Source organism: Orcinus orca, chromosome 16, assembly GCF_937001465.1.
Source record: "Orcinus orca chromosome 16, mOrcOrc1.1, whole genome shotgun sequence".
NCBI classification, from domain to species: domain Eukaryota; kingdom Metazoa; phylum Chordata; class Mammalia; order Artiodactyla; family Delphinidae; genus Orcinus; species Orcinus orca.
Genome location: NC_064574.1, coordinates 73,545,635 through 73,571,233, shown reverse-complemented (window position 1 = coordinate 73,571,233; position 25,599 = coordinate 73,545,635). Strand labels below are relative to the sequence as shown.

Sequence of the window (25,599 nt, the reverse complement as noted above, 5' to 3'; positions counted from 1 at the left end):
TCTCTAATGATTAATGATGTTGAGCATTCTTTCATGTGTTTGTTGGCAGTCTGTATATCTTCTTTGGAGAAATGTCTATTTAGGTGTTCTGCCCATTTTTGGATTGGGTTGTTTGTTTTTTTGTTATTGAGCTGCATGAGCTGCTTGTAAATTTTGGAAATTAATCCTTTGTCAGTTGCTTCATTTGCAAATATTTTCTCCCATTCTAAGGGTTGTCTTTTGGTCTTGTTTATGGTTTCCTTTGCTGTGCAAAAGCTTTGAAGTTTCATTAGGTCCCATTTGTTTATTTTTGTTTTGATTTCCATTTCTCTAGGAGGTGGGTCAAAAAGGATCTTTTTTTTTTTTTAACATCTTTATTGGGGTATAATTGCTTTACAATGGTGTGTTAGTTTCTGCTTTATAACAAAGTGAATCAGTCATACATAAACATATGTTCCCATATGTCTTCCCTCTTGCGTCTCCCTCCCCAAAAAGGATCTTGCTGTGATTTATGTCATAGAGTGTTCTGCCTATGTTTTCCTCTAAGAGTTTGATAGTTTCTGGCCTTACGTTTAGGTCTTTAATCCATTTTGAGCTTATTTTTGTGTATGGTGTTAGGGAGTGATCTAATCTCATACTTTTACATGTACCTGTCCAGTTTTCCCAGCACCACTTATTAAAGAGGCTGTCCTTTCTCCACTGTACATTCCTGCCTCCTTTATCAAAGATAAGGTGACCATATGTGCGTGGGTTTATCTCTGGGCTTTCTATCCTGTTCCATTGATCTATCTTTCTGTTTTTGTGCCAGTACCATACTGTCTTGATTACTGTAGCTTTGTAGTATAGTCTGAAGTCAGGGAGCCTGATTCCTAGAGCTCCGTTTTTCGTTCTCAAGATTGCTTTGGCTATTCGGGGTCTTTTGTGTTTCCATACAAATTGTGAAATTTTTTGTTCTAGTTCTGTGAAAAATGCCAGTGGTAGTTTGATATACCTAAACATTTTTAAGTTGTTGTAAATGGTACTGTATCTTTAATTTTACTTTCCTTTTTTTGTTGATGAAAAGTGGACGTTTTATTTTTTAAATATTTATTTATTTGGTTGCGCCTGGTCTTAGTTGCGGCACGTGGGCTCCTTAGTTTTAGCTCACTGGGTCTTAGTTGCAGCAGGCAGGCTCCTTAGTTGTAGCATGCAAACTCTTAGTTGCGGCGTGCATGTGGGATCTAGTTCCCTGACCAGGGATCGAACCCAGACCCCCTGCTTTGGGAGCGTGAGTCTTCACCACTGCGCCACCAGGGAAGTCCCAAAAAGTGGACATCTTAGATAATACATTGTATCAACTGTGGATTCTGATTTTCCTCCAAGGCTGATGTTATTGTTTTGCTTTTAGTAAATTGCCTATACTCAATCTGTGGAAACTATCTTCTCCATGGTATGTAGCCCATGATGTCTCTGCTCAGTTTAATTTATATTTTTATTTTTTTGTAAAATAAAAACTCCCGAGAGATTGCCCCTGGATCTGTATAGCACAGGAGACCAGCAATGACTGGTTTGAGGTTCTGATCAAACACTCGAGCCAGTAAGGCTTTCACCCTTTGCTCATAGGTCTGGGGCCGAGTGGGGAATCCTATTCAAAATTCAATCTGTTTTCAAGCCTATCCCAGCTTTTACTTTCCACCACAGAGCTTGAGCTTTCTTGAGTCTCCCGTGTGTGTGCACACAGCCTCCCATTCAACCAGGGATGTGTGGAACCTCTCTGGTTCTCGCTTTTCCAGGAGTTCCTTGGTAAATTTCTATAGAGTCCACTGGTCTGCCACCTGCCCCAAGTGGGACTGCAGCCTCAGGCTAACAAAGTTGTGGGCTTTCCCCGTCCATTTCCTATTGAGTTTGCTATTTTTACAGACAATGCCATTGCACACGGGTCTTTCACCTTTCCCTCCAGATCAAGCCCAACAATGAAGCTGCTAGTTTTTAGAGACACCTTCACCCTGCTAGCACTACAAACTGGGGATGAGGAGGGAAATGGAAGCAGCTCCAGGCAAGATACTCAGTGTTCTTTCCTGAAGTTCAGCAAGTTTTTCCATAAATAGATGCTTCTCAATTTTTTTAATTTACTTGCCTTTGGTCAACTTCCAGCGCCCTGAAATGGCTGGTTTAGACAAATTTGTCCTGTTTTATAGTTGCCCAACACTTTGCCAGAAATATCCAGGCATTACTGAACTTTTCAGCCTTGGACACAGCTTGGGATCCAGCTGGGATCCAGACTCTACCCTACCAGCTACAGCCCCAGTGGGTGAATCAGCCTTCTGTAAATGAAGCTCTCCATTCAAAGCAGACCTCGCGCTGCTGGGGAGGGAAGGCTCAGTGTCATGCAGCTTTGGGGCTGAGCTTGCAGGGCCAGAACTCAGTACATAACCAGCGGACTGATCCCTGCATCCTCCGACATCACTCCCCTGCCTCATCCCAAGGTACCCACTTTATCAATGGGTGCTCGTGACTGCAGATGGGCTACGTCCTAGTCTCTACATCTTCCATCAGAGAGGTCATGAGAAGTGTCATCTTTCACATAGTTCAATCTGTACAATGGATCAGATCACTGGTGGAATTGCACCATTAACCTTTAACTTTTCCAGGGACGAAAGTAGGGAGGGTGTGAATAGCACAGTAGACAGGGCTCGTGGGCTCAGCTCTGGTCCTGTTTCCACCAACTGACCCCCTGCTGGCCCCTACACCCCCACCAGATCCCCTGCATGGAGGGGATCTAGGTAAGCAGGCTGACTCTGGGCCTCCACAACTACAACCAGCATTTATCCTCTATAGGCTCCACACATTTTGATTCACTGAATCCTCACAAGAACCCTAGGAAGTAAACGCTATTATCAATCCTTATTTTTACAGATGAAAAAAAATGGTGGCAGAGAGTATAAATGAAACTTGCCCAAGGATCCCCAAGAGAAAAGTTGGCAGTGACAGAATTTTAACCCAGACAATCCGGTTCCTAATCCTAAACCCAAGCTGCTAAACACCGTGTTCTCTTGCCTCCCCATATGCTACCATCTGTCGATGACCTGGTCACTATTACTGCTGGCACTAGGACAGTGCTTTTGAAATTGCAGGCTGCCTGCCTTTAAGTTGGCCATGCAATCAATTTCGTGGTTAAGCCCAGTTTTTCAATTAAATAGAAGAAACTAAAAATTTTGAACATCAGTGCGTGTTATGTGTGGTGAGGGTGGTTTTTATTTCATGAAATTTGTTTGTTATAAACGCATCCTTTTCAGACATCAGTTCTCAAATACTTCAGCAAATGACAGGAACCCATTGCAAAGGCAACACCACTGTTGATGGAAGACTAGAGCTTAGAGGAGATCTCTTTGCTTTGTTAGTTCTCATCTACCAAAGGTAACCAGAGGTGACCCACTAGCCTTGCTCTTGGACACCCTCCACAGCACACTGTTAAATGTTTCCAGAGTGCCAGGCACTGTTCGCAGCGCTTTGTTAACCTGCTCCTGGGAATTCCCTGGTGGTCCAGTGGTTAGGACTCCGTGCTTTCACTGTCGAGGTCCCAGGTTCAATCTCCGGTCAGGGAACTAAGATGCCACAAGCCGCACGGTGTGGCCAAAAATGACCCCCAAAAAACAAACCTGAATCCTCACTGCATTCAAGTGGGTACGGTTATCCTTATTTTACAGATGAGGAAACAGGCACAGAGAGGTTAAGCCACTCAGTCAAAGTTACGTGGCCCGTCGGAGTTGGAGCCAGGGTTTGGACCTGCCATGCCGATTCCAGTCCTGAGAACACCCTTCCTGGACCAGACAGCGCTGCAGCATCTCCCTGCAGAGCCTGTGGCCTGCCATGCCTATGTGGCCACCCCGTCAGCAGCCTGGAGGAATCTTGTCCTCAGGTAAGAAGACAAATCCCTGTAGGACTCCCATCCTCCACCCCGTAGTAAGCCAGGGCCCTAGGAGTACAGTCTCTGCCCTCCGCATGGAATGCTCCAGGCCAGAATTCCCCCCTTTGTGTGCCTTCAAAGCACACCTCTCTCAAGATGGCTGCTGCGACCACCGCAGCTGAGGTGTCACAGCCATCACCCTCATCCAGGTAACCCTCCTGATCGCATCACTGGCTGCCATGAGATTATAAATATATTTCTGTGTGTCTGGACCGTCTCCCCACCAGAGGGCAGGCATTTTGTCTACGTGCTGCTGTGCCTCTAGCTCCTGGATGGGTGATGGCACATACGAAGAACCCCAGAAAAATCTGTTATTGACTGACCAAGAGTTTGGAGTAAAGAGGGTGAATAACCTCAAAAGCAAAACTTATCCCCCTTCAACCTGCTATCTGCTCCTGCAATGGTCAAACCACTCTAGTTCATCCATCATCAACTAGCATGGTGTAAGGAGTTTGGGGTCTTCAGCGACAAAAAAAAAGATGGGCTCACACAGACGGGCAGAGAGAGAGTTTGTTCAAGACAGCAAGTAAGTTCACAATGAGCTGGACTGGACTCCACAGCACACCTCGGGTCTGTGCATTCACTCCGCTTCTCTTGAAATCCGCAAGGACAGTGGGCACGTCCAAGGACCTTCAGGCACAGTGCACCCACCAGGACAAAGAGGTGCTTACAAAGCACCATCTCCAACTGGACTTGTGGGCTGGGTCCATGTCAGATTTTACAGACGGTAGGGAAGGAAGATGTGAGCTCTTATTCTCCAACGGCTTCTGCATCGCGATGGAAACACCACACACAAACCTCCGAGTCCGAGGAGGGAGCAGCGTTCCACGCACTAGAGACGGCAGGACGAAGCGAAGGAGGTAGAAGCAAAAGCCCGTTGAGGTGTCCCGTCCTCAGCACTGTCCTGTCCCACAGAGCACCCAGAGGCTGGCCCCTACCACCCAGCCCCTGCTGGAGAGCGAGGGAGGGAAGAGCCACAGAGCCCCTGCCCACTGGGAAAGGGAAAAATTCACGTTAGTGAACATGACTGCCCTTTACAAATGCGGAGGATGCATTTCCTGGCAAAACAGGCCCGGCCCACGCGGGAGCTCTGTGCCGGGAAGTCAGAGCCGGCTTCTGGAGCCCCGGGCTGAGTGCACACGGAGGGCGCGTGTATAAGAAGAAGGGTGTCTTTAAACTCCCATCCCCGTGCAGATGCTCCTCACGCTCTGTATTACGTCCTCCTTCTGGGCAGGAGTTGAGTCAGCTCTGCGAGCACTTGTTGGTCCAATACACTAAAAGAGGTTTGTACTCTCAGCGAGAAGACCCGTGTGCTTGGTGAGACCCAGAAGGATACCACTGCCCGCCCCTCATCCTGACGACGGGTGACACTTGGAAAGAACAGCTTACAGAACACCCCCAATTACTTACCGCACGTGTTCTTCCCTTAGAAAACACCCATCAGACAGAAGGAAATGGAGACACAGCAAATTCAGATTTTTTATTCTGGAAAGCACATATGCACATATTTCAAACACAGAAAATTAATTTGGGAGTGAATGCCGTAACAGATCAGCTACTGACCATCATGCAGCAAGGTAAGTGAAATGGATTCGCTGGCCCTCGAAACCCCACAGTGCCTGCAGGAGGGTTGAAAAACTAGGATGCTGAATCCCTACGTACTGCCAAAGAAAACGCAACCGAAGTGGCAGGTTCCTAATGACGAGAAAAACTTACAGATAGATAGAATCAAAACTGATTCAAGTCATACAGTGAAAGGACAAAAGGAAAAAGGAAAGAGATCAATATGATCTGAAACAACCATTTTAATAGTAAGTTGCTGACCTTTTATTGGACTCTGGTCCAAGATGCCTGAGGATGAGCCAGTGTTCCTGCACGGGGTCACCCCTGAATGGCAGACAGACCCTGTCTGTGACACTCTTCTCATCCTGAGGCCCTCCAGCAGGAGACAGCAGAGGACGAGGCCTTGTCTGCTAGTGCCCAGGTAGTAACAGGTCCTCTGGGCTTGCTGAGGGTCAGTGGGCCCAGGCCCCATGGGCTCCCCTCCTCCCTTTGTACACCTGGCTGACGCTGGGTTTCCGGAAGATCTCTGAGAATCACCTGCGAGGGAGAATGCTGGATTTTAAAGTGAGTGACCCGACCTCATGACAAGTCATACCATCCAGGCATTTTTGGCACTTCCTTTCCTCATGCCTAACAGTGTCCCTGCTCCCCTGGCTACAGATGCCAGCCAGTCCCTGTGATTAAAACAAGGGCCATTAATGTTAGCAACAAGCTGGATCGAACAAACCAGTGAAAGTGACTTTTTTCACCTGTCTTCCTTTTATATTACTCTGCCAGTTCTAAATCTATTCCTGTAACTCTACTTCATGGGGATTTTATTAATTCAGTAGCAGCTTCCTCTAAATCTGTTGGTCTTAGTGATACTGATGTTTCTAAAGGCCAAGCCAAATGGCTCTTTCTCAATCTTGTCTCAAAGTCTCTAAAGAGAAAACTAAATTAACCGGTTAGCCATGCATCATGTAAGCAACTCATATCATAAAAAAACTGGATAGACAAGTATGATTACTGCGCTTGAAACATACTAAAAGGAAAAAAAGGAATATTAACATATCAAGTTACTATGATGATTATTTTAATAACAACCTTAAGTAAAAGCCCACAAATGTTTTCCATTTAAGAATGCCTGGATATTAAAAGAAAAAAAAAAGCCTGGGATAAAATGTTCTAGGCCAATATATTTCAGACTGCAGGGCTGGTTCTAATTTAGAACAGAATACAGACCTGGAGTTAAGAGAAAAAAGTGCTGACTGACAGTCGCACCCAAGGTTTTAACTGCCCTTCTGCTATAACATGGCTTGGGAGAACACAGAAATCATTAATGACTATGGGTTAAGGCAAAAAGCTATTAAGAAAAAGAAAAATGGTAAGAATACAAGTAACAAGAAAGGGCTGGAAAAGATGCACAACTGTTTTAAAATGAAGATGGTTTGGAAGGAAAACAGGGATAAAGGAATTAGATCATCAAAATGTTATAGGAAAGAAAAATGCTTTTGGTTTTCCCGATAAATGGCAAATCAGAATTGCTTTCCTTCAAATTTCACAGGCATCGTTTACTTAATGTTACTGATCTACTACTAGTTGCCATTTCCTTCTGAGAATGTTAATTGCATAAAAATAAATGCCAAAAAACCAAAGAACACCCAGGAAAGAAAACCCATCCCCTCTTCAAAGAAAACAAGAAACCCTGTCATAACTATTAGACCGACTCATCACCCTCTCTCTCCATACTGTCATCTGCATTCCAGAAGAGAACAGCTCGTTTTCACTCTAGAGCCGTGTGTAGTTCATTTTTAAGCCCTTTTGAGTGAGGAAGCTGTTTTAACTTTTATAATGGAGGGAAGGGACAACAGAGAAGAAAAAGACAGTGGAACATTCTGTGCCAACTCAACTCAAACAAGACCGAATTCCTCGCTGTCCACGTGGAAAATGAAACTTAGATCTGTACCATGTAGGTGACTTTTAAATATTTAACTTTTTACTCAACATAAAAGCACAAATCTGTCTTAATTATAGTATTAAAATGTGACTATTTTTTCTTCAAAGGAAAAAAAAAACTTAGGTATGTTTTCTTGCAAGCAAAATGGAGAAAAAGGTATTATTGTTGTTACTATAATTATTAAGCCACAGACACATAAAATCCACAAAATGGATTGGGGTGGCTTTGGAAATGCAGTATCATATCAAAGGTGCAGACTGTTTTGAACATTCTGTACAGATCGGGCTGAAACAAGAACCAAAGCAAACCTCAACCCCACCAGCAGTGAAGCGCCTCTGGGACCCTGGGAAAGACAGCATGGCCTGCTCTGACGGCGAGGTCACGAATCCTCTCCGGCGCTACTCAGGATCATCCCGCCAAGTCCGCAGGTGAGGCTGAAGGGTTCTGGCGGTGCCCAGTGCGAAGCACGTGCATCATTGGACCAATTTCTGAACAGATTTTTTATAAATATATACAAATCAGTTACAGGCACTTGAAATGTCTTTGGCTGGAATAACCCAACATTGCAAGATAATGTATTCACAGAGTGTCCAGGCCCAGGCTGGGTTCAGCAGGCAATGATTATGGTTCTCTCAGTCTCTCTCAGAAAACGGCAGCCGTGGGATTAGGCATCAGCCAAAGCCACCTAGAAGAGAGCAAGACGGCAGCCCAGTCACGCAGCAAAGCCTGGATAACTCGGCCCCACCAGCACTCTTACCAGGTTCTGGTCCTATCCCAAACCCAGAGAGCCACACCGCACACATCTATCAATCAGTCAGGGGAACTATTATCAGTCAGGGGAACTATTAAACCCCTAAGAAAATAGACCTCATCTAGGAGGGAATGAATAGAAATCTGAGCCTCCTGCAAGACGCAGCTGACCCTGCAGAGCCACTGTGCTGCGATACAGCGTTATGTGTCTGGAAACCCGGAAGAGCATTCTGGGAGGTGACTTCTCAAGCTCGTGGAATCGGAGGGGAGGCAGCCCTCAGGGTCAGCCGCTTGCCAGTGGGGATTAGAGAACACTTTTTTCCCAGCTGAGGCCTGGGTATATGGTTGAAGATGCAACACCATAATTGAGGCTGAGGGGAGATGACTGCTGATAAAAAGACAGGAAGTAATTTCGCTGGAGGAAAGGAATCACCCACAATAAATGGAATAAGGACTAATTGGGACCTTCTGGTGCAATGCTGGGTCAGACCCCACCCACTGCTCACCTTCTCAGGACAAAATTCAGGATTGCTCTGACGCAGTTTGCTGGGTCTGCCTTTGATAACCGCATAGCAAAACATCGTTATTACCATAACGAAGAGGAAGTAACTGGTGTGCATGAGGTGCAAGTTTATTAATGAGCGGTCATCCTAAACAAAGAGAACAAACCAGAAACATGTGCACTGAGTTACTGAGGATTTTTTTTTTTTTTTTTTTTTTTTTTCCCGGTACGCGGGCCTCTCACTGTTGTGGCCTCTCCCATTGCGGAGCACAGGCTCCGGACGCGCAGGCTCAGCGGCCATGGCTCACGGGCGCAGCCGCTCCGCGGCATGTGGGATCTTCCCGGACCGGGGCACGAACCCGTGTCCCCTGCATCGGCAGGCGGACTCTCAACCACTGCGCCACCAGGGAAGCCCAGTTACTGAGGATTTTAATGCTGGGTTCCTGGAATCAGGGTGCACAATTTCCAGACTTGCCGCAACTTCAATTCACACGGGAATCGACAGCTAAACTATTAACGCTGGAGCTTGTTAAGTGAAGACAGAGTGTTCCCGACACCACCCATACCTTCCCTTCCTAAGGGGGTCCTATGCCCGAATCCCCCCGCCCCTGACAAGGCCCCATAGTCTTTAACCCCTGCTCTTCTCTTTATGTCCTCTTGCTCTGACAGCCCTCAGCTTGCATGGCTGACAGCCCAAGCCTGTGTTCCTAACTCCTAACTCCTTCCTGGGCCTTTCCCCACTTGGACAAGCCCCTGGCTGGAAACGCTGAAGCCGGCCTTGACTCACTCCTCCTTGATGTCCCACAGGCAAGCAGCCACCGGGCTCGGCCAGTTGTTGAGATCCCAGCCAGGCCCCCACTCCTGTTCCTTCTCACAGCTCCAGGCCTCAGGCGCCATCCCATTTACACACATCAGTTGGGCAGACAAGTCTTCCTGACACACTGCTCTACAAATTCCCTAGAGCCCAAACTCAGGCAGTGATGGCCTCGTCCGAGGAGAAAGTCTAAACACCTCAGCGAGGCACAAAGGGCCTTCTGGAGCCTGGCCCCTGCCCACCATACAGCCTGATCCCCATTGCTGCAGGCCCCTGGTATACCACTGTCCACAACTTGATAAAAATGCGGCATAAGGAAAGAGAAGGACGGACCGGGCAAAAAGAAAAATCCACCTGGCATATACGGACAGAAGAAAAGAGGATTTACAAAAATTCAGTGCAGTCTGTTAAAGGTGGGCTCAAGTCAGAGCAGCAAACTAAACTAGCAAATCATCCACTAGTCCATAGTACAGTGCCTTCTGCCCATTTCCTCCTTACAAAGTAAAATCCTACACAGGCATCAATAACTAGCCAGAGTCATCTCCTCCTATTGACTTCTGCCTTTCTGGATTCTGAACTATTTATTGCTCAGACTGACACTAACCCAATACGCTTCAGTGAGTGGCTGCGTGGATGAGTAAGACTGAACCAGCCTCTGCTGTAGCCCCAGGTTAGGCACACAGCAGTGCTCAATAAATAACTGCTGTTGAACAAAGTGGGAAACAGAACAGAAGCAATTTTCTTAACCCAATGGGCGGCATGTTTTTCCAAGTCTCCAGCACTCCACCTGGTCTCCCAACCCAGCTGGACAGCTAGAATGGCAGGGGCTAAGCTAACCCAAGGAGGTAAACAGGGCCTGCTCTAACAGTTCCTGGACACACACACACATACACACCAACTGTCCTCACTTACATCTGGAACAATAACTGTAAGCTTGGGATTTAAAGCATGATAGACTTTTCCAATGGCCCCCTTGTAACACCAGAAAGGATTGTAGTCTTGAGCATATTTTGTGTTGGCATCTCTGGCAGTTGTGAAGATCTTGTACCAGAGCGTGGCGTTGCTGTAGGTGTCAGGAGCACAGTGCGGCGGCTGTCTGCAGGAGAAGACGGGGCAAGACACATGCTCAGTGGCCTTGAGACATTTACTTGTGTCTCAGCCACCAGCACTGGCATAGCACCAAGAAGAGCCACACGTGCAGAATGAATAAGAAACATATTCTCTTGAGATAAATACCATTATATTTTTAGTTCAGTGATTTTTTTTTTTTTTTTTTTTTTTTGTGCGGTACGCGGGCCTCTCACTGTTGTGGCCTCTCCCGTTGTGGAGCACAGGCTCCGGACGCGCAGGCTCAGCGGCCATGGCTCACAGGACCAGCTGCTCCGTGGCATGTGGGATCCTCCTGGACCAGGGCACGAACCCGTGTCCCCTGCATCAGCAGGTGGACTCTCAACCACTGTGCCACCAGGGAAGCCCAATTTCTTTAAAAAAATTAATAAACATGTAAAGAATAAGAAATAGGCATCCGGCACTTAGGAGTCTGGGTGTTAGACTTCTGCCTTCAGAATTCAAGCCATGTCCTCTCGCATATGATGTGGCCAGAAAAGGACTCGCTCCTTTTAAGCCCATTTTCTCAAATTATCTAAACTCTTAGTCACAACTGGAAGTCTTACATACAAAGTTCTCTATCAGATATTACAACCAACAGCAAATAATGTTTAACTTGTCCTACAAACCTCCAAATGTCTAAAACAGATAAATCCCAGGATTATTATTTTTAAAGGATTCACCCTAAGATTCTTTTAAATAGGCTACATCTTGTGTATTTCATGTAATTATAGATCATTATCTCCTTTCCAGAGAAAGGAGAGGCAAGAAAAGCCTTAAAGGCAAAGCGGTTACACTGACAGCTGCTCAAAAAAAATATGAAGCAGGGCTTCCCTGGTGGCGCAGTGGTTGAGAGTCCGCCTGCCGATGCAGCGGACACGGGTTCGTGCCCCAGTCCGGGAAGTTCGCACATGCCGCGGAGCGGCTAGGCCCGTGAGCCATGCCACTGAGCCTGCGCGTCCGGAGCCTATGCTCCGCAACGGGAAAGGCCACAACAGTGAGAGGCCCGCATACAGCAAAAAAATAAATAAATAAATAAATAAATAAATATATATATATATATGAAGCAAAAGTTTCAGAAACAGTAACTATATCACGGAAAATAACGTTCAATTTATACTATCAATTTAAAAAATAACTCTTCCTGGATAATGGAGACGAACAAAACCTTTATCTTTCAGGAGACTTAAATGTCATTATGGTCACAGGATCAGCTCTTATTCATCTTTCCTGTGGCTTCTTCTACCAACAGGAAAGGCCACCTAAAACTTACACACAGCAACCAGATGCTTTCACAACCTTGTTGAAACACTAACCCTCTGATACTTCTATGCAGAAGTTTTACCTTTAGAAAACCAAAATTAAACTGAAACAATCTTAAAGACAGGTCCCAGTAATGACAATTCTACAAAGTAACACGAGGCAAGCTGTCCTGAGAATTTGCTCAGGCATCCCAGTCACGTTTACAGTAAATGGAGCTTCTTATGGGGTCAGGAAAGTACTTACACAGTGACAGGGAACACGCCAGGGTGGGCTGTGAGGGTCATGCAGGCTGTGAACACCACCTGCTCACAGTGGCCGTGAAGGGCACAGTCGTCCGAGCTCCAGGCTGTGGGCAGGGTAAAGGTAATGTTTATCTCCTCGTGGGCTTCTCTGCCTGGAAAGAGAAATTGGTTTTTTGGTAAGTAAAGCGAGAATTCATACATTTATTATTCTCTGGAATCTGAATGAATCCTGACATCAAACCCACCCAGGAATCACCTATCAGCCCACTGAACTGGGACCCCTGCTTTTGTGGGGTTTCAGGAATAACAGCAGTTCCGAGCCAGACTGAGGCCTGCTCACCTGGCAGAGCCACAAAATGGCAAACGGAGAGGGGTCACCTTCAGCCAAGGCCTGGAGTTGCCACGCAAGGGCCCAGGCCATGCCTCAGTGGGAAGGCTGGGGCTGGGTAAGTCATCACCATTGTTACAGCTTTCATACAGCACTCTTACCATTTTCAAACTGCTTTTATATGTACTACTTCACTTAAGATGTACCACTATCCTAAGAACATGACCGAAGAAGTGTTACTGTTCCCCTTTACAAACGAGTAGACTGAGGATCAGACGGCTGAACAGACTTAAGAAAGGTCATGAGACAGGTGAGTGATGAAGCGTAAATGAATAAGGTATTCGAACATCACAGCGGAAGAAAAAGGTCCACTTGCTACGTGGAAAACCCAGATGTCGCCCTTACCTCCTTACATGGGAACAGCTCTCACCTGGTACAGCCAACAGGAGGCTGGCAGGCACTCCCAAGTTCCTTCAAGGACTTTAAAAGGTTCTTGGTAACCAAACCAAAGATGATTCTTCCAAGGCCCAAGCCTCTGGCACAAAGCCTTTCCTGATTATTCCAGCTTCTACTTTCCAACCTTCTCCTAAATCACCTACAATCACCTGAATCACCTACAGTCTGTCATGGGTTTAGCACTAGTCCAAGGGCAGTGCTCAATGTTCCATAAGTGTTTATTTTTAATATTATTTAACAAGCATTTATATAGCATTTCCTTTGTGCCAGGAACTATTTTAAGTGCTTGATGAATATTAACTCACATTACGCTTGTCTCTTCCTTATCCCAAAATTCCAAAGGGAAGAGACCAGGCTTTTTCTAGTTCTTAGCCCAGTGCATTCACAAAATTTTAAGACTAGTAGCAATATCTGTAGTATGTACTGAAAACTCCAAAATGATGAGCCAGAATAAAAAGTTGGTGTTTTTAACAGACTCACAGATATAGAGAGCAGACTTGTGGTTGCCAGGGGGTGGGCTGGTGGGGGAGGGATGGATTGGGAATTGGGATTAGCAGAGGCAAACTATTATATACAGGATGGATAAACAAGGTCCTGCACAGGGAACCATATTCAATATCCTCTAACAAACCATAATGGAAAAGAATATGAAGAATATGTATAACTGAGTCACTGTGCTGTACAGAAATTAACAACATTGTAAATCAACTATACTTCAATAAAATTAAAGAAAAATAAAAACTCAAAAATTTTAAAATGTGTGTTTTTAAATATTAAGACCAGAAATAGGCCTTATAATTTTTTCCCAGTCTCCTACTCTTATGGGCTTTTATTGAGAGCCTACTGCATACCAAACACTTTAATAGGTGAAGATGTAGTAGAAATGGTCCCTTCTTGGCTTCGTTTAGTTCAAACTCAACAAAAGGGAAGACATATACAAAAAATAAAAAACAGTCTGATGAGTAAAACCGTACACTCTAATGCTCTGTGTTGTAACAGCTGTTACCTGAGAAAGCCTGGAGAGAAGTGGCTAACACTCACATACCTGAGAGTCCAATCTGATGCCCGAGAACGGTCGAGTACAGATGGGTGACGTTGCGAGAGTACCCGCCAAAGGGTTTGAGTGGGTCCAGGGTTAGTGTGATTGCAACTGAGATGTTCACTGGGCCTGAATCCTCCAGGGACTGTGGGGACTGGGTGGACATCCTGGCCTGGCCGCTGGTCACTGTGCTTTCCAGAGCTGTGGTGTCGTTTGTGAGATGCTTTAGTGTTTCATTCTCTGATACGCACAAGTCCAAATCATTAAACCGCAGCAGAAAGGTATTCCAATCCTTCAGTAAAACGAGAGAGAGGAAAACAAGCCTGAGCCGACTGAAAGTGCTGCCAGTGCAGTGACAGTCACAACCCACGGTGTGGCATCACACAACAGGGGGACCATGCCTCAGAGTCAGTCCTTCAAAATACAACAACACAGCATTCAGCCTCTTGTGCTGGCGTAATAGTGTGGTTTTTCAACCACTCTCACATTCAAAATCTAAAATATAAACTCTTCATTGGCATGAGCTATTACACTGTGAGATTAAGCCAACTTAGGAAAATATGTAAAGAAAAAAAGGGTATTAAACTTACAGGAAATGATCTAGCCTCAGAATCAAGCTTGAAAAGAAAGATTGAACAAAAGCAGTAAAATATTAAAAGTATTAATCCAAACTCATTTAGCAGTTACAATTAGTTATTTTTTAAAAATTAAGGCCGCCTTAAAATATTTTCTCATAAGGTCAATTTTCTACACCTTGCTTTCTGTCTTGGGAACGCAAAACTGCAGTAACTACCAACACTCGTGTGGTACTTTCCCCCCTCGTCGTGGACTTTGGATGCCACTTTAGAACAGGAACAATTTCAAAAGGGAGGAGAAAAGATGTTTTCAGGCTTCTCTTAATATCTGTACTGATGGTTTAAATTATAAGCAGTTTTAAAACTGACACCAACAAAGTACCCACCAGGGTGTGTGTTTTTAGTTTTAGCAGACACCCAAAGATGAACTCAGGCTAAAATAGCAATAACAAATCAACTGAGGCTGTTACATACAACTTCTTTCTCCCAAGCAACATTATCTACAAAAAGGTGCCAAAGGTGAAGACAAACCAAGTTACATTTTTTAAAAATAAATTTATTTATTCATTTTATTTTTGGCTGCGCTGGGTCATCATTGCTGCATGCAGGCTTTCTCTAGTTGCGGCGAGCGGGGGCTACTCTTCATTGAAGTGCGCAGGCTTCTCATTGCAGTGGCTTCTCTTGTTGCGGAGCATGGGTTCTAGGCATGTGGGCTTCACTAGTTGTGGCTCGTGGGCTCCAGAGTACAGGCTCAGTAGTTGTGGCGCATGGGCTTAGTTGCTCCACGGCATGTGGAATCTTCCCGGACCAGGGCTCAAACCCGTGTCCCCTGCATTGGCAGGCAGATTCTTAACAAGTGCGCCACCAGGGAAGCCCCAAGTTACATTTTTTAAAAAAATTTGTTTTTATTTTTGGCTGCATTGGGTCTTCGTTGCTGCACACAGGCTTTCTCTAGTTGCGGCGAGAGGGGGCTACTCTTTGTTGTGGTATGCGGGCTTCTCACTGTCGTGGCTTCTCTTGTTGCGGAGCACGGGCTCTAGGCAGGCAGGCTTCAGTAGTTGTGGCACATGGGCTCAGTAGTTGTGGCTTGCAGGCTCTTGAGCACAGGCTCAGTAGTTGTGGCACATGGGCTTAGTTGCTCCACGGCATGTGGGATCTTCCCGGACCAGGGCTCGAACCCATGTCCCTTGCATTGGCAAGCAGATTCTTAACCACTGTGCCACCAGGGAAGCCCCAAGTTACATTTTGAGTAATTCTAACATTGATTAAAAATGCCATTCGGAGTAATCCCTAACCAGTCAGGTCTACCTTTATAGCCTCAGTTTATCAGTATCTGGCATTTAGTAAGAAGGCAACCAGATATTTCAAATTACATTTTCCCTGACACCTACAAACTCAGCAGACCATTAAAGAACATTAGGGCTGAAAATGAACATCCTAGTCTCACCCCTTCCTATTCCAGACATGAGGAAACTGAGGCCCAGAGCAAATCAGGGACTCTCCAATGCCAGCTGAGTTGAAGGCAGACTTAGAATTGTTTTCTGATTCACAGCACCAAACTTTCCCCATACACCTTGGATCCTCATTTGAAAATAAAATCACTAAATTAATCATAATCAAAGTTCTGCAGCATCCTGCAGCTCTGCTTTCCTGCAGAGTTCGAGTCCATTTTGAACAGCTGGCCAAGGCCAATGTCAGGCCCCATTTTGATTAAGGGCTAATTATCCGGGCTACATCTTAACCATTGATCTTGGCTGCGTGTTCAACATGGACTTGAGCTTTGAGGGAGAGCAATGCCAGGATGCTGAAGAACTTTGGTTGCGACTAGAATGTTCATTTTCAGCCCTAATGTAGGTACAGCCTGTTTCGATAACCTTTAAAGATTCAGGCAGGGTCAGAAAAGGGGGAGAATGAAGCCAGCCAGCAGGTATCTTGGTAAGAAACTCTTTGGAAGGGTTTCACAGGAGAAATAGCTAAAACTTGTTACTTTGTATTAGAGACTTAATGTGGGAAGGTGGTCCCTTCTTGCTAACATCACCTATGATCTAGAATGCCACAGAGCACAAGAGGAAGCATAATCCCCGTAACACTGAGCAAAACTCTCCTCTTCATCACAAGGCACACACGATGCAACAATAATGCAATCCCTATCCCCGCCCCCATGGCCACTCTCACCAACGAACACACCCAAGAAGAAAAAGTGTAAGAGAAGACACTCACAGAATCTAAGACGGGAACTAATTTGTCCTAAAAGACACTTATCCACCAGTAAATTCACCATATCATTGATTCAGCATAATTTCTAACGCATAAAATAAATTTATTAATAGGGATATTGTTATTCACCTCTATTAAACAAGATTATCAACTGTATTGTTTTCTGATATGCAGAAACACTTTTTAAATTTATTTTATGATATTTTTGATTTTTGGCTGCATTGGGTCTTCGTTGCTGCATGCAGGCTTTCTCTAGTTGTGGTGAGCCGGGGCTACTCTTTGTTGTGGTGTGTGGACTTCTCACTGTGGTGGCTTCTCTTGTTGCGGAGCACAGGCTCTAAGCATGCGGGCTTCAGTAGTTGTGGCATGCAGGCTCCATAGTTGTGGCTCGTGAACTCTAGAGCGCAGGCTCAGTAGTTGTGGCACACGGGCTTAGTTGCTCCGTGGCATGTGGGATCTTCCCAGACCAGGGCTCGAACCTGTGTCCCCTGCACTGGCAGGCAGAGTCTTAACCACTGTGCCACTAGGGAAGTCCCACACACATATTTTAAAATCTGTATTATGACTGTTCAAAAATTATTATATGCCTAGACTAGCGATTAAAGAGCAACGCCCAAATAATTCACTTAAATTGACCAAAAAATAAAATCTAGAAGGCAAGTTTGTAGATTACTGAAGCTTTCCTTGATAAGAAAAAGGCAAATATCTTTGGAAATAAGATCCTGCTTTCTAATTTCTTTAGAATTTCTTCTTCTCCAATGAAAAAGCTATCAGTACAGCTGATAAAACTCCATGACAATATATGGCTTTAAAATAACAAATGTTGGCTTCCCTGGTGGCGCAGTGGTTGAGAGTCCGCCTCCTGATGCAGGGGACACGGGTTCGTGCCCCGGTCCGGGAAGATCCCACATGCCGCGGAGCGGCTTGGCCTGTGAGCCATGGCCGCTGGGCCTGCGCGTCCGGAGCCTGTGCTCCGCAACGGGAGAGGCCACAACAGTGAGAGGCCCGCGTACCGCAAAAAAAAAAAAAAAAAAAAAAAAAAATGTTTACAGTTTTTAAAAATTGTAGTTAGCTAATTTAATATGAATAGCAAAGAAGTTAGTTCTTGATCTTCTTGACACAAACATTTTGCAAATATATTTTCCAAAATACATGTTTCATTGCTGAAACAGTCTAACTAAAGCTGGTAGCATTATTTAAATCAATAACTATCTGACTAGGTTATTTCCTAACAAAGTGAGCCACAGCAAGATGCAAGACCAAAAATTCTGAATAAATATTACTCTTTCTCACTGGGATAAAAGTCACAACCAAAGAAAGGTATATGGAGAGCCAAAAGGTGTTTTCCCACTCTATAAAGGTCCAGCCAGTCTGAGAGGAGAACTTAGAATTTACTATACCTCTGCCATTTCTGGTGACTTGATCTCCTTGATTTTGAAGAAATAGCCCAAGGTCAGGAAAGCTATTGCCATGGCGCTTACACTGATCATAAAGACCACCAAGGGGGGCCGGCTGCTGATGTACACCTTCAGGTTCTCCAGGGGGTTGATGTTGAACATTATTCTGATCAGCTCCACCTGAAAGGAATGAATCAGAAGATTCACCCACTGACTCGCCAAAAGAAAACCTATGACTCTCGCTTCTGTTTCTTTGACGGTTTGGGGGGATGAGGAGGTCACTCGTTATTGAACTTGAGAACTATCTGATCATAAATCCATTCAAAAGACTAGAAGGAAATAGAAGACCACTAAATGCTAACTGTCATTATTTCCAAGTGGTAGGATCTTGAAAGATAGGCATTCTTTCAGTTTGAATTTTCTAATTATTCTTTAATGAACATTTGCTACTTCCATATTACTTAAGAAAATGTTTAAGTCAGTAATACGACACAAATACATGCCAACATGTACAAAAATAAACTGAGGATACTCTTATTTCCTACCACTGAAGAGCTGAATCCTATTTATTCAACATTCTGTCCTGTTCACCACCATACTCATGCCATCCCAGCACCTGGCAGAGAGTAGGCACTCAACAAGTACTGAATTTTATCACTCCCCTGCTTAAAGCCCTCCTAAGGCTTCCCACTGGACCTGGCATGAGATTCCTGTGAAGGCCCACAGGGTGTCATGATCCAGAAGCCCCGCCAACCTCTATGACTACCTCTCCACCAACATTCCCTCCTCATTCACCGGCCGCTGGCCACACTGGCCTTGCTATTTTTCAGGATCAGCTTGTCAATTTCTGCAAAGAAGTCAGCTGTGACTTTGATAGGGATTACACTGAATCCACAAATCAGTCTGGGGAGTACCACCACTTTAACAATATTATCTTCCAGTCCACGAACCTGGGATGCCTTTCCACTTATTTCCGTTCTCTTTCATTTATTTTAATATTTTATATTTATCAAAGCATATGTGTGCACTTCTTTTGTTAAACTTATTCCTAAGTATTTTATTCTTGGAATTTTGAACATGTCCTATCTGCAGGCTTTTTACCTCTGCCTGGAATGCTTTAGCCCCAAATTTCCACATGCTTGCTCTTCTTAGAATGCAGGTCTATGCTCAGTAGTCAGTTCCTCAGAGAGGCCTTCCCTGACCACCCTCAGCCCCGGCCTCCCAGGACCCTGCTTGACTTCCTTCACACTGTCTAGTTACGTTTCTACTTGTTCATAGTCTATCACCCCTCATTTGTGAGCTCCAAGAGAGCGGACATTTTGCCAGTCTTGCTCACTGCTATGGCCCTGGCTCCTGGTCCCCAGAACAGTAGCTGGCATGTAATGAGCTCTTATATACATGATCAGACTACAACACTAAAACTATTTAAAAAATCTGTGCCAGCTTTTAAATTTGAGAGAGAAGAAGATGCATCAACAGCCCCTAAGAACCAATGGCGACCGCGTGCAACAAGCCAGGCTGTGTACCTGTTTGTTTTCACAAGAGTCTTTGACTCAACATTCTGTTTCTGAGATTTATCTCTGTTGATTCAGTCTACTGGGTTTACCTGCTGTATAGGATGCAAGTGTATCACAGCTGAGTTATCACAGGCATAGAAGCCCAGCTGGGTTCTTCCCACTGTTTCACTCACAAAGGGCACCAGAGCAGGCACAAGAGTGGTTCTAACACAACGAGGTCACCAGTAGGCCCGTCTGCAACTTGACTTTATATTGTCAGACTCTCCGAGGAAGTCATACCAGTTTACACTTCCCCCAGCAAGGAAAAGGTTCGCTCCATTTCCCAACATTCATGCCAACGCTTGATATTCTAAGGCAATCTTTTGGATCTGGACCAACGAGATCATGTGAAATTGTATCTCACCATTATTTTAAATTACAGCTCCCTGAAACAGAATATCCTTTTACTTCTTTATCGGCCATTTAGATTCTTCCTAGGTGAACTGCCTGAATCTTTGGCCATTTACCAGTAGGATGTTTGTCTATGTCTTCTTAATGTTTAAAATAATTTTTTGACATTTTAGACACTGAGCCTTTTCCAATTTTTTTAAAATGACATATATAACTACTCCAAGCTTTACAACAAACCAGCTTTACAACATATGCTAAAGGAACTTCTCTAAGTGGGAAACACAAGAGAAGAAAAGCACCTACAAAAACAAACTCAAAACAATTAAGAAAATGGTAATAGGAACATACATATCAATAATAACCTTGAATGTAAATGGATTAAGTGCCCCAACCAAAAGACACAGATTGGCTGAATGGCTACAAAAATAAGACCCATATATATGCTGTCTACAAGACCTTCTTCAGACCTAGGGACACATACAGACTGAAGGTGTGAAGGGATGGGAAAAGATATTCCATGCAAATGCACAACAAAAGAAAGCTGGAGTAGCAATACTCATATCTGATAAAATAGACTTTAAAATAAAGGCTGTTACAAGAGATAAGGAGGGACACTACATAATGATCAAAGGATCAATCCAAGGAGAAGATATAACAATTATAAATACATAGGTACCCAACAGAGGAGCACCTCAATGCATAAGGCAAATGCTAACAACCAAGAAAGGAGAAATCGACAGTAACACAATAATAGTAGGGGACTTTAACACCCCACTTACACCAATGGACAGATCGTCCAAACAGAAAATAAATAAGGAAACACAAGCTTTAAATGACACGATAGACCAGATAGATTTAATTGATATTTATAGAACATTCCACCCAAAAGTGGCAGAATACACTTTCTTCTCAAGTGCACATGGAACATTCTCCAGGACAGATCACCTCTTGGGTCACAAATCAAGCCTCGGAAAATTTAAGAAAATTGAAATCGTATCAAGCATCTTTTCTGACCACAATGCTATGAGATTGGAAATCAATTACAGGAAAAAAAGTGCAAAAAACACAAATAAATGGAGGCTAAACAGTGCGCTACTAAATAACCAAGAGATCACTGAAGAAATCAAAGAAGAAATAAAAAAATACATAGAAACAAATGACAATGAAAACACTACGACCCAAAACCTATGGGATACAGCAAAAGCAGTTCTAAGAGGGAAGCTTGTAGCAATTCAATCTCACCTCAAGAAACAAGAAAATTCTCAAATAAACAATATAACCCTACACTTAAAACAACTAGAGAAAGAAGAACAAAGAAAACCCAAAGTCAGTAGAAGGAAAGAAATCATAAAAATCAGAGCAGAAATAACTGAAATAGAAATGAAGGAAACAATAGCAAAGATCAATAAAACTAAAAGCTGGTTCTTTAAGATAAACAAAATTGATAAAGCATTAGCCAGACTAAGAAAAAAAGGGAGACGATGCAAATCAATAAAATTACAAATGAAAAAGGAGGAATCACAACTGACACTGCAGAAATACAAAGGATTATAAGAGACTACTACAAACAACTATGTCAATAAAATGGACAACCACAAAAAAATGGACAAATTCTTGGAAAGGTTCAATTTTCCAAGACTGAACCAGGAAGAATTAGAAACTATAAGCAGACCTATCACAAGTAATGAAACTGAAACAATAATTAAAAATCTTCCAACAAACAAAAAAGTCCGGGAAGAGATGGCTTCACAGGCGAATTCTATCAAACATTTAGAAAAGAGCTAACACCGATCCTTCTCAAGCTCTTCCAAAAAACTGCAGAGGGAGAAACACTCCCAAATTCATTCTACAAAGTCACCATCTCCCAGATACCAAAACCAGAAAAAGATATTACAAAAAAAGAAAATTATAGGGACTTCCCTGGTGGCGCAGTGGTTTAGAATCTGCCTGCCAATACAGGGGATACGGGTTCGAGCCCTGGTCTGGGAAGATCTCACATGCCGTGGAGCAACTAAGCCCGTGCACCACAACTACTGAGCCCCCGTGCTGCAACTACTGAAGCCTATGCTCCTAGAGCCTGTGCTCTGCAACAAGAGAAGCCACCACAATGAGAAGCCTGCGCACTGCAATGAGAGTAGCCCCCACTCGCCACAACTAGAGAAAGCCCATGTGCAGCAATGAAGACCCAATGAAGCCAAAAATAAATTAATTAAAAAAAAGAAAATTATAGACCAGTATCACTGATGAACAAAGATGCAAAAATCCTGAACAAAATACTAGCAAACAGAATCCAATAACACATTAAAAGGATCATACACCATGATCAAGTGGGATTTATCCCAGGTATTCAAGGATTCTTCAATATACTCAAATCAATCAATGTGATACACCACATTAACAAATTAAGGAATAAAAAACCATATGATCATCTCAATAGATGCAGAAAAAACTTCTGACAAAATTGAACACCCATTTATTATAAAAACTCTCCAGAAAATTGGCATAGAGGGAACCTACCTCAACATAATAAAGGCCATATATGACAAACCCACAGAAAGCATCATACTCAATGAAAACTGAAAGCATTTCCACTAAGATCAGGAATAAGACAAGGATGTCCACTCTCGCCACTATTATTCAACATAGTTTTGGAAGTCCTGGCCATGGCAATCAGAGAAGAAAAAGAAATAAGAGGAATCCAAATTGGAAAAGAAGAAGTAAAACTGTCACTGTTTGTGGATGACATGATACTATACATAGAAGACCCTAAAGATGTCACCAGAAAACTACTAGAACTAATCAATGAATTCGGTAAGGTTGCAGGATACAAAATTAATGCACAGAAATCTCTGGCATTCCTATACGCCAACAACAAAAAATCAGAAAGAGAAATTAAGGAAACAATCCCATTTACCATTACAACAAAAACAATAAACTACCTAGGAATAAACCTGCCTAAGGAAGCAAAAGACTTTATTCAGAAAACTATAAACACTGATGAGAGAAATCAAAGACGACATAAACAGATGGAGAGATATACCATGTTCTTGGACTGGAAGAATCAATATTGTGAAAGTGACTATACTACCCAAAGCAATCTACAGATTCAAGGCAATCCCTATCAAACTACCAAGGGGGGCTTCCCTGGTGGCGCAGTGGTTGAGAGTCCGCCTGCCGATGCAGGGGACACAGGTTCGTGCCCTGATCTGGGAAGATCCCATGTGCCGCGGAGCGGCTGGGCCCATGAGCCATGGCCGCTGAGCCTGCGTGTCCGGAGCCTGTGCTCTGCAACGGGAGAGGCCACAACAATGAGAGGCCCACGTAACACAAAAAACAAAAAAAACAAAAAAAAACACTACCAAGGGCATTCTTCACAGAATTAGAACAAAAAATTTTACAATTAGTATGGAAACACTAAAGAGCCCAAATAGCCAAAGCAATCTTGAGAAAGAAAAACGGAGTTGGAGGAATCAGCCTCCCCAACTTCAAACTATACCACAAACCTACAGTAATCAAGACAGTATGGTACTGGCACAAAAACAGAAATATAGATCAATGGTACAGGATAGAATGCCCAGAGATAAACCCACACACATACGGTCACCTAATTTATGACAAAGGAGGCAAGAACATACAATGGAGAAAAGACAGCCTCTTCAATAACTCTTACAGGAAAACATAGGAAAAACACTCTTTGACCTAAACCACAGCAAGATCTTTTCTGACCCACCTCCTAGAGTAACGGAAATAAAAACAAAAATAAACAAATAGGACTTAAAAGCTTTTGCACAGCAAAGGAAACCATAAACAAGATAAAATGACAACCCTCAGAATGGGATAAAATATTTGCAAATGAAACAACAAAGGATTAATCTCCAAAATATACAAACAGCTCATGGAGCTCAATATCAAAAAAACAAACAATCCAGTTAAAAAATGGGCCGAAGACCTTAATGTCTAAATTTCACCAAGGAAGACATACAGATAGCCAAGAGGCACATGAAAAGATACTCAACATCACTAATTATTAGAGAAATGCAAATCAAAACTACAATGAGGTATCACCTCACACCAGTCAGAATGGTTATTATCAAAAAATCTAGAAACAATAAATGCTGGAAAGGGTGTGGTGAAAAGGGAACCCTCTTGCACTGTTGGTGGGAATGTAAATTGATACAGCCACTATGGAGAACAGTATGGAGGTTCCTTAAAAAACTAAAAACAGAACTACCATATGACCCAGCAATCCCACTACTGGGCATATACCCTGAGAAAACCATAATTCAAAAAGAGTCATGTACCACAATGTTCCACTGCAGCACTATTTACAATAGCCAGGGCGTGGAACCAACCTAAATGTCTATCAACAGATGAATGAATAAAGAAGATGTGGCACATATATACAATGGAATACTATTCAGCCATAAGGAGAAATGAGTTACTTGTAGTGAGGTGGATGGACCTGGAGTCTGTCATACAGAATGAAGTGAGTCAGAAAAACAAATACCATATGCTAACGCATATATATGGAATCTAAAAAAAAAAAAAAGGCACTGATGAACCCAGTTGCAGGGCAGGAATAAAGACGTAGACTTAGAGAATGGACTTGAGGACATGGGGTGGGAGGGGGAAGCTGGGGTGAAGTGAGAGTAGCATCGACATATATACACTATCAAATGTAAAACAGTTAGCTAGTGGGAAGCAGCGGCATAGCACAGCGAGATCAGCTCGGTGCTTTGCGATGACCTAGAGGGGTGGGATAGGGAGGATGGGAGGGAGGCTCAAGAGGGAGGGGATATGGGGACGTGTGTATGCATATGGCTGATTCACCGTGGTGTACAACAGAAACTAACACAGTGTTATGAAGCAATTATACTCCAATAAAGATTTAAAAAAAAACCCACTGTAGTATAGCAGAAACTAATGCAACATTGTAAATCAACTGTACTCTAATAAAAATTAAAAAAATAAAGTATTGCAAGCAATAACAGTGTTTCTTTCCAACACATTTCATTGTTTTTTCTTTTTCTTACTACTTTGACTAGAACCTTCAGTGAACTGATGACTAGAAGTGGCAACAATAGGAATCCTTGCCTCATTCCTGGCTTTAAAGCAAATGCTTCTAATGCTTCACTATTAAATATGGCATAGGTTAAAGGTTTCTGAAATTCCTCACCAGGTTAAAGTACCCTCTACTTCAAGTTTGCAAAGATAATTTCATTATAAATGTTACACTTTAATGAATGCTTTATCTGCAACCTCTGAACAATTTTTCTCGTTTAATTTGTTAAAAGGAACTATGTTAATTCATTTTTTTCACGATGACTCACATTTGCATTCTTTGGATAAACTTAATCATGATCTTTTAAAACTACATTGCTGACTTATGTTTGCTAAATTTTATTCTGAATTTCCACACCTATTCACAAGTGAGATAAAAAAAATTATAAGCCATTATCATTCTCTCTTTGACTGTATATACTCCTTGACTAGTATGACTAAGTCATTCTAGTACCATAAGATTAACTGAATGTGTCCACTCATCTTTTTTCTAGAACAATGTGTGTAAGATATTTGC

General features: G+C 43.3%; 2 protein-coding genes and 1 long non-coding RNA gene across 6 annotated transcripts in view; 1 reads left to right on the top strand and 2 right to left on the bottom strand.

Moving 5' to 3' along the window:
• The window catches only part of LOC101274335 (S-adenosyl-L-methionine-dependent tRNA 4-demethylwyosine synthase TYW1), a 451,923-nt gene that overhangs the window by 270,169 nt on the left and 156,155 nt on the right, over positions 1–25,599 (bottom strand). The window lies entirely within an intron of this gene.
• Positions 5,381–25,599, bottom strand: part of TMEM248 (transmembrane protein 248) — a 32,337-nt gene continuing 12,118 nt past the window's right edge. For all 4 annotated transcript variants that reach the window (XM_033426284.2, XM_012532744.3, XM_033426286.2 and 1 more), the window contains exons 2-7: positions 18,118–18,294; positions 13,932–14,217; positions 12,104–12,254; positions 10,403–10,586; positions 8,681–8,824; positions 5,381–8,109 (exon numbers count right to left, since the gene is read on the bottom strand). In XM_033426284.2, coding sequence (XP_033282175.1) covers positions 8,089–8,109; positions 8,681–8,824; positions 10,403–10,586; positions 12,104–12,254; positions 13,932–14,217; positions 18,118–18,276 — 945 coding nt within the window. In that variant the 5' untranslated portion in view covers positions 18,277–18,294 and the 3' untranslated portion in view covers positions 5,381–8,088. The remainder of the gene's footprint in view (positions 8,110–8,680; positions 8,825–10,402; positions 10,587–12,103; positions 12,255–13,931; positions 14,218–18,117; positions 18,295–25,599) is intronic.
• Positions 8,737–10,565, top strand: LOC125961489 (uncharacterized). Its single transcript, XR_007472253.1, has 2 exons — positions 8,737–8,852; positions 9,084–10,565. It is a non-coding gene; the product is annotated as an uncharacterized LOC125961489 (long non-coding RNA).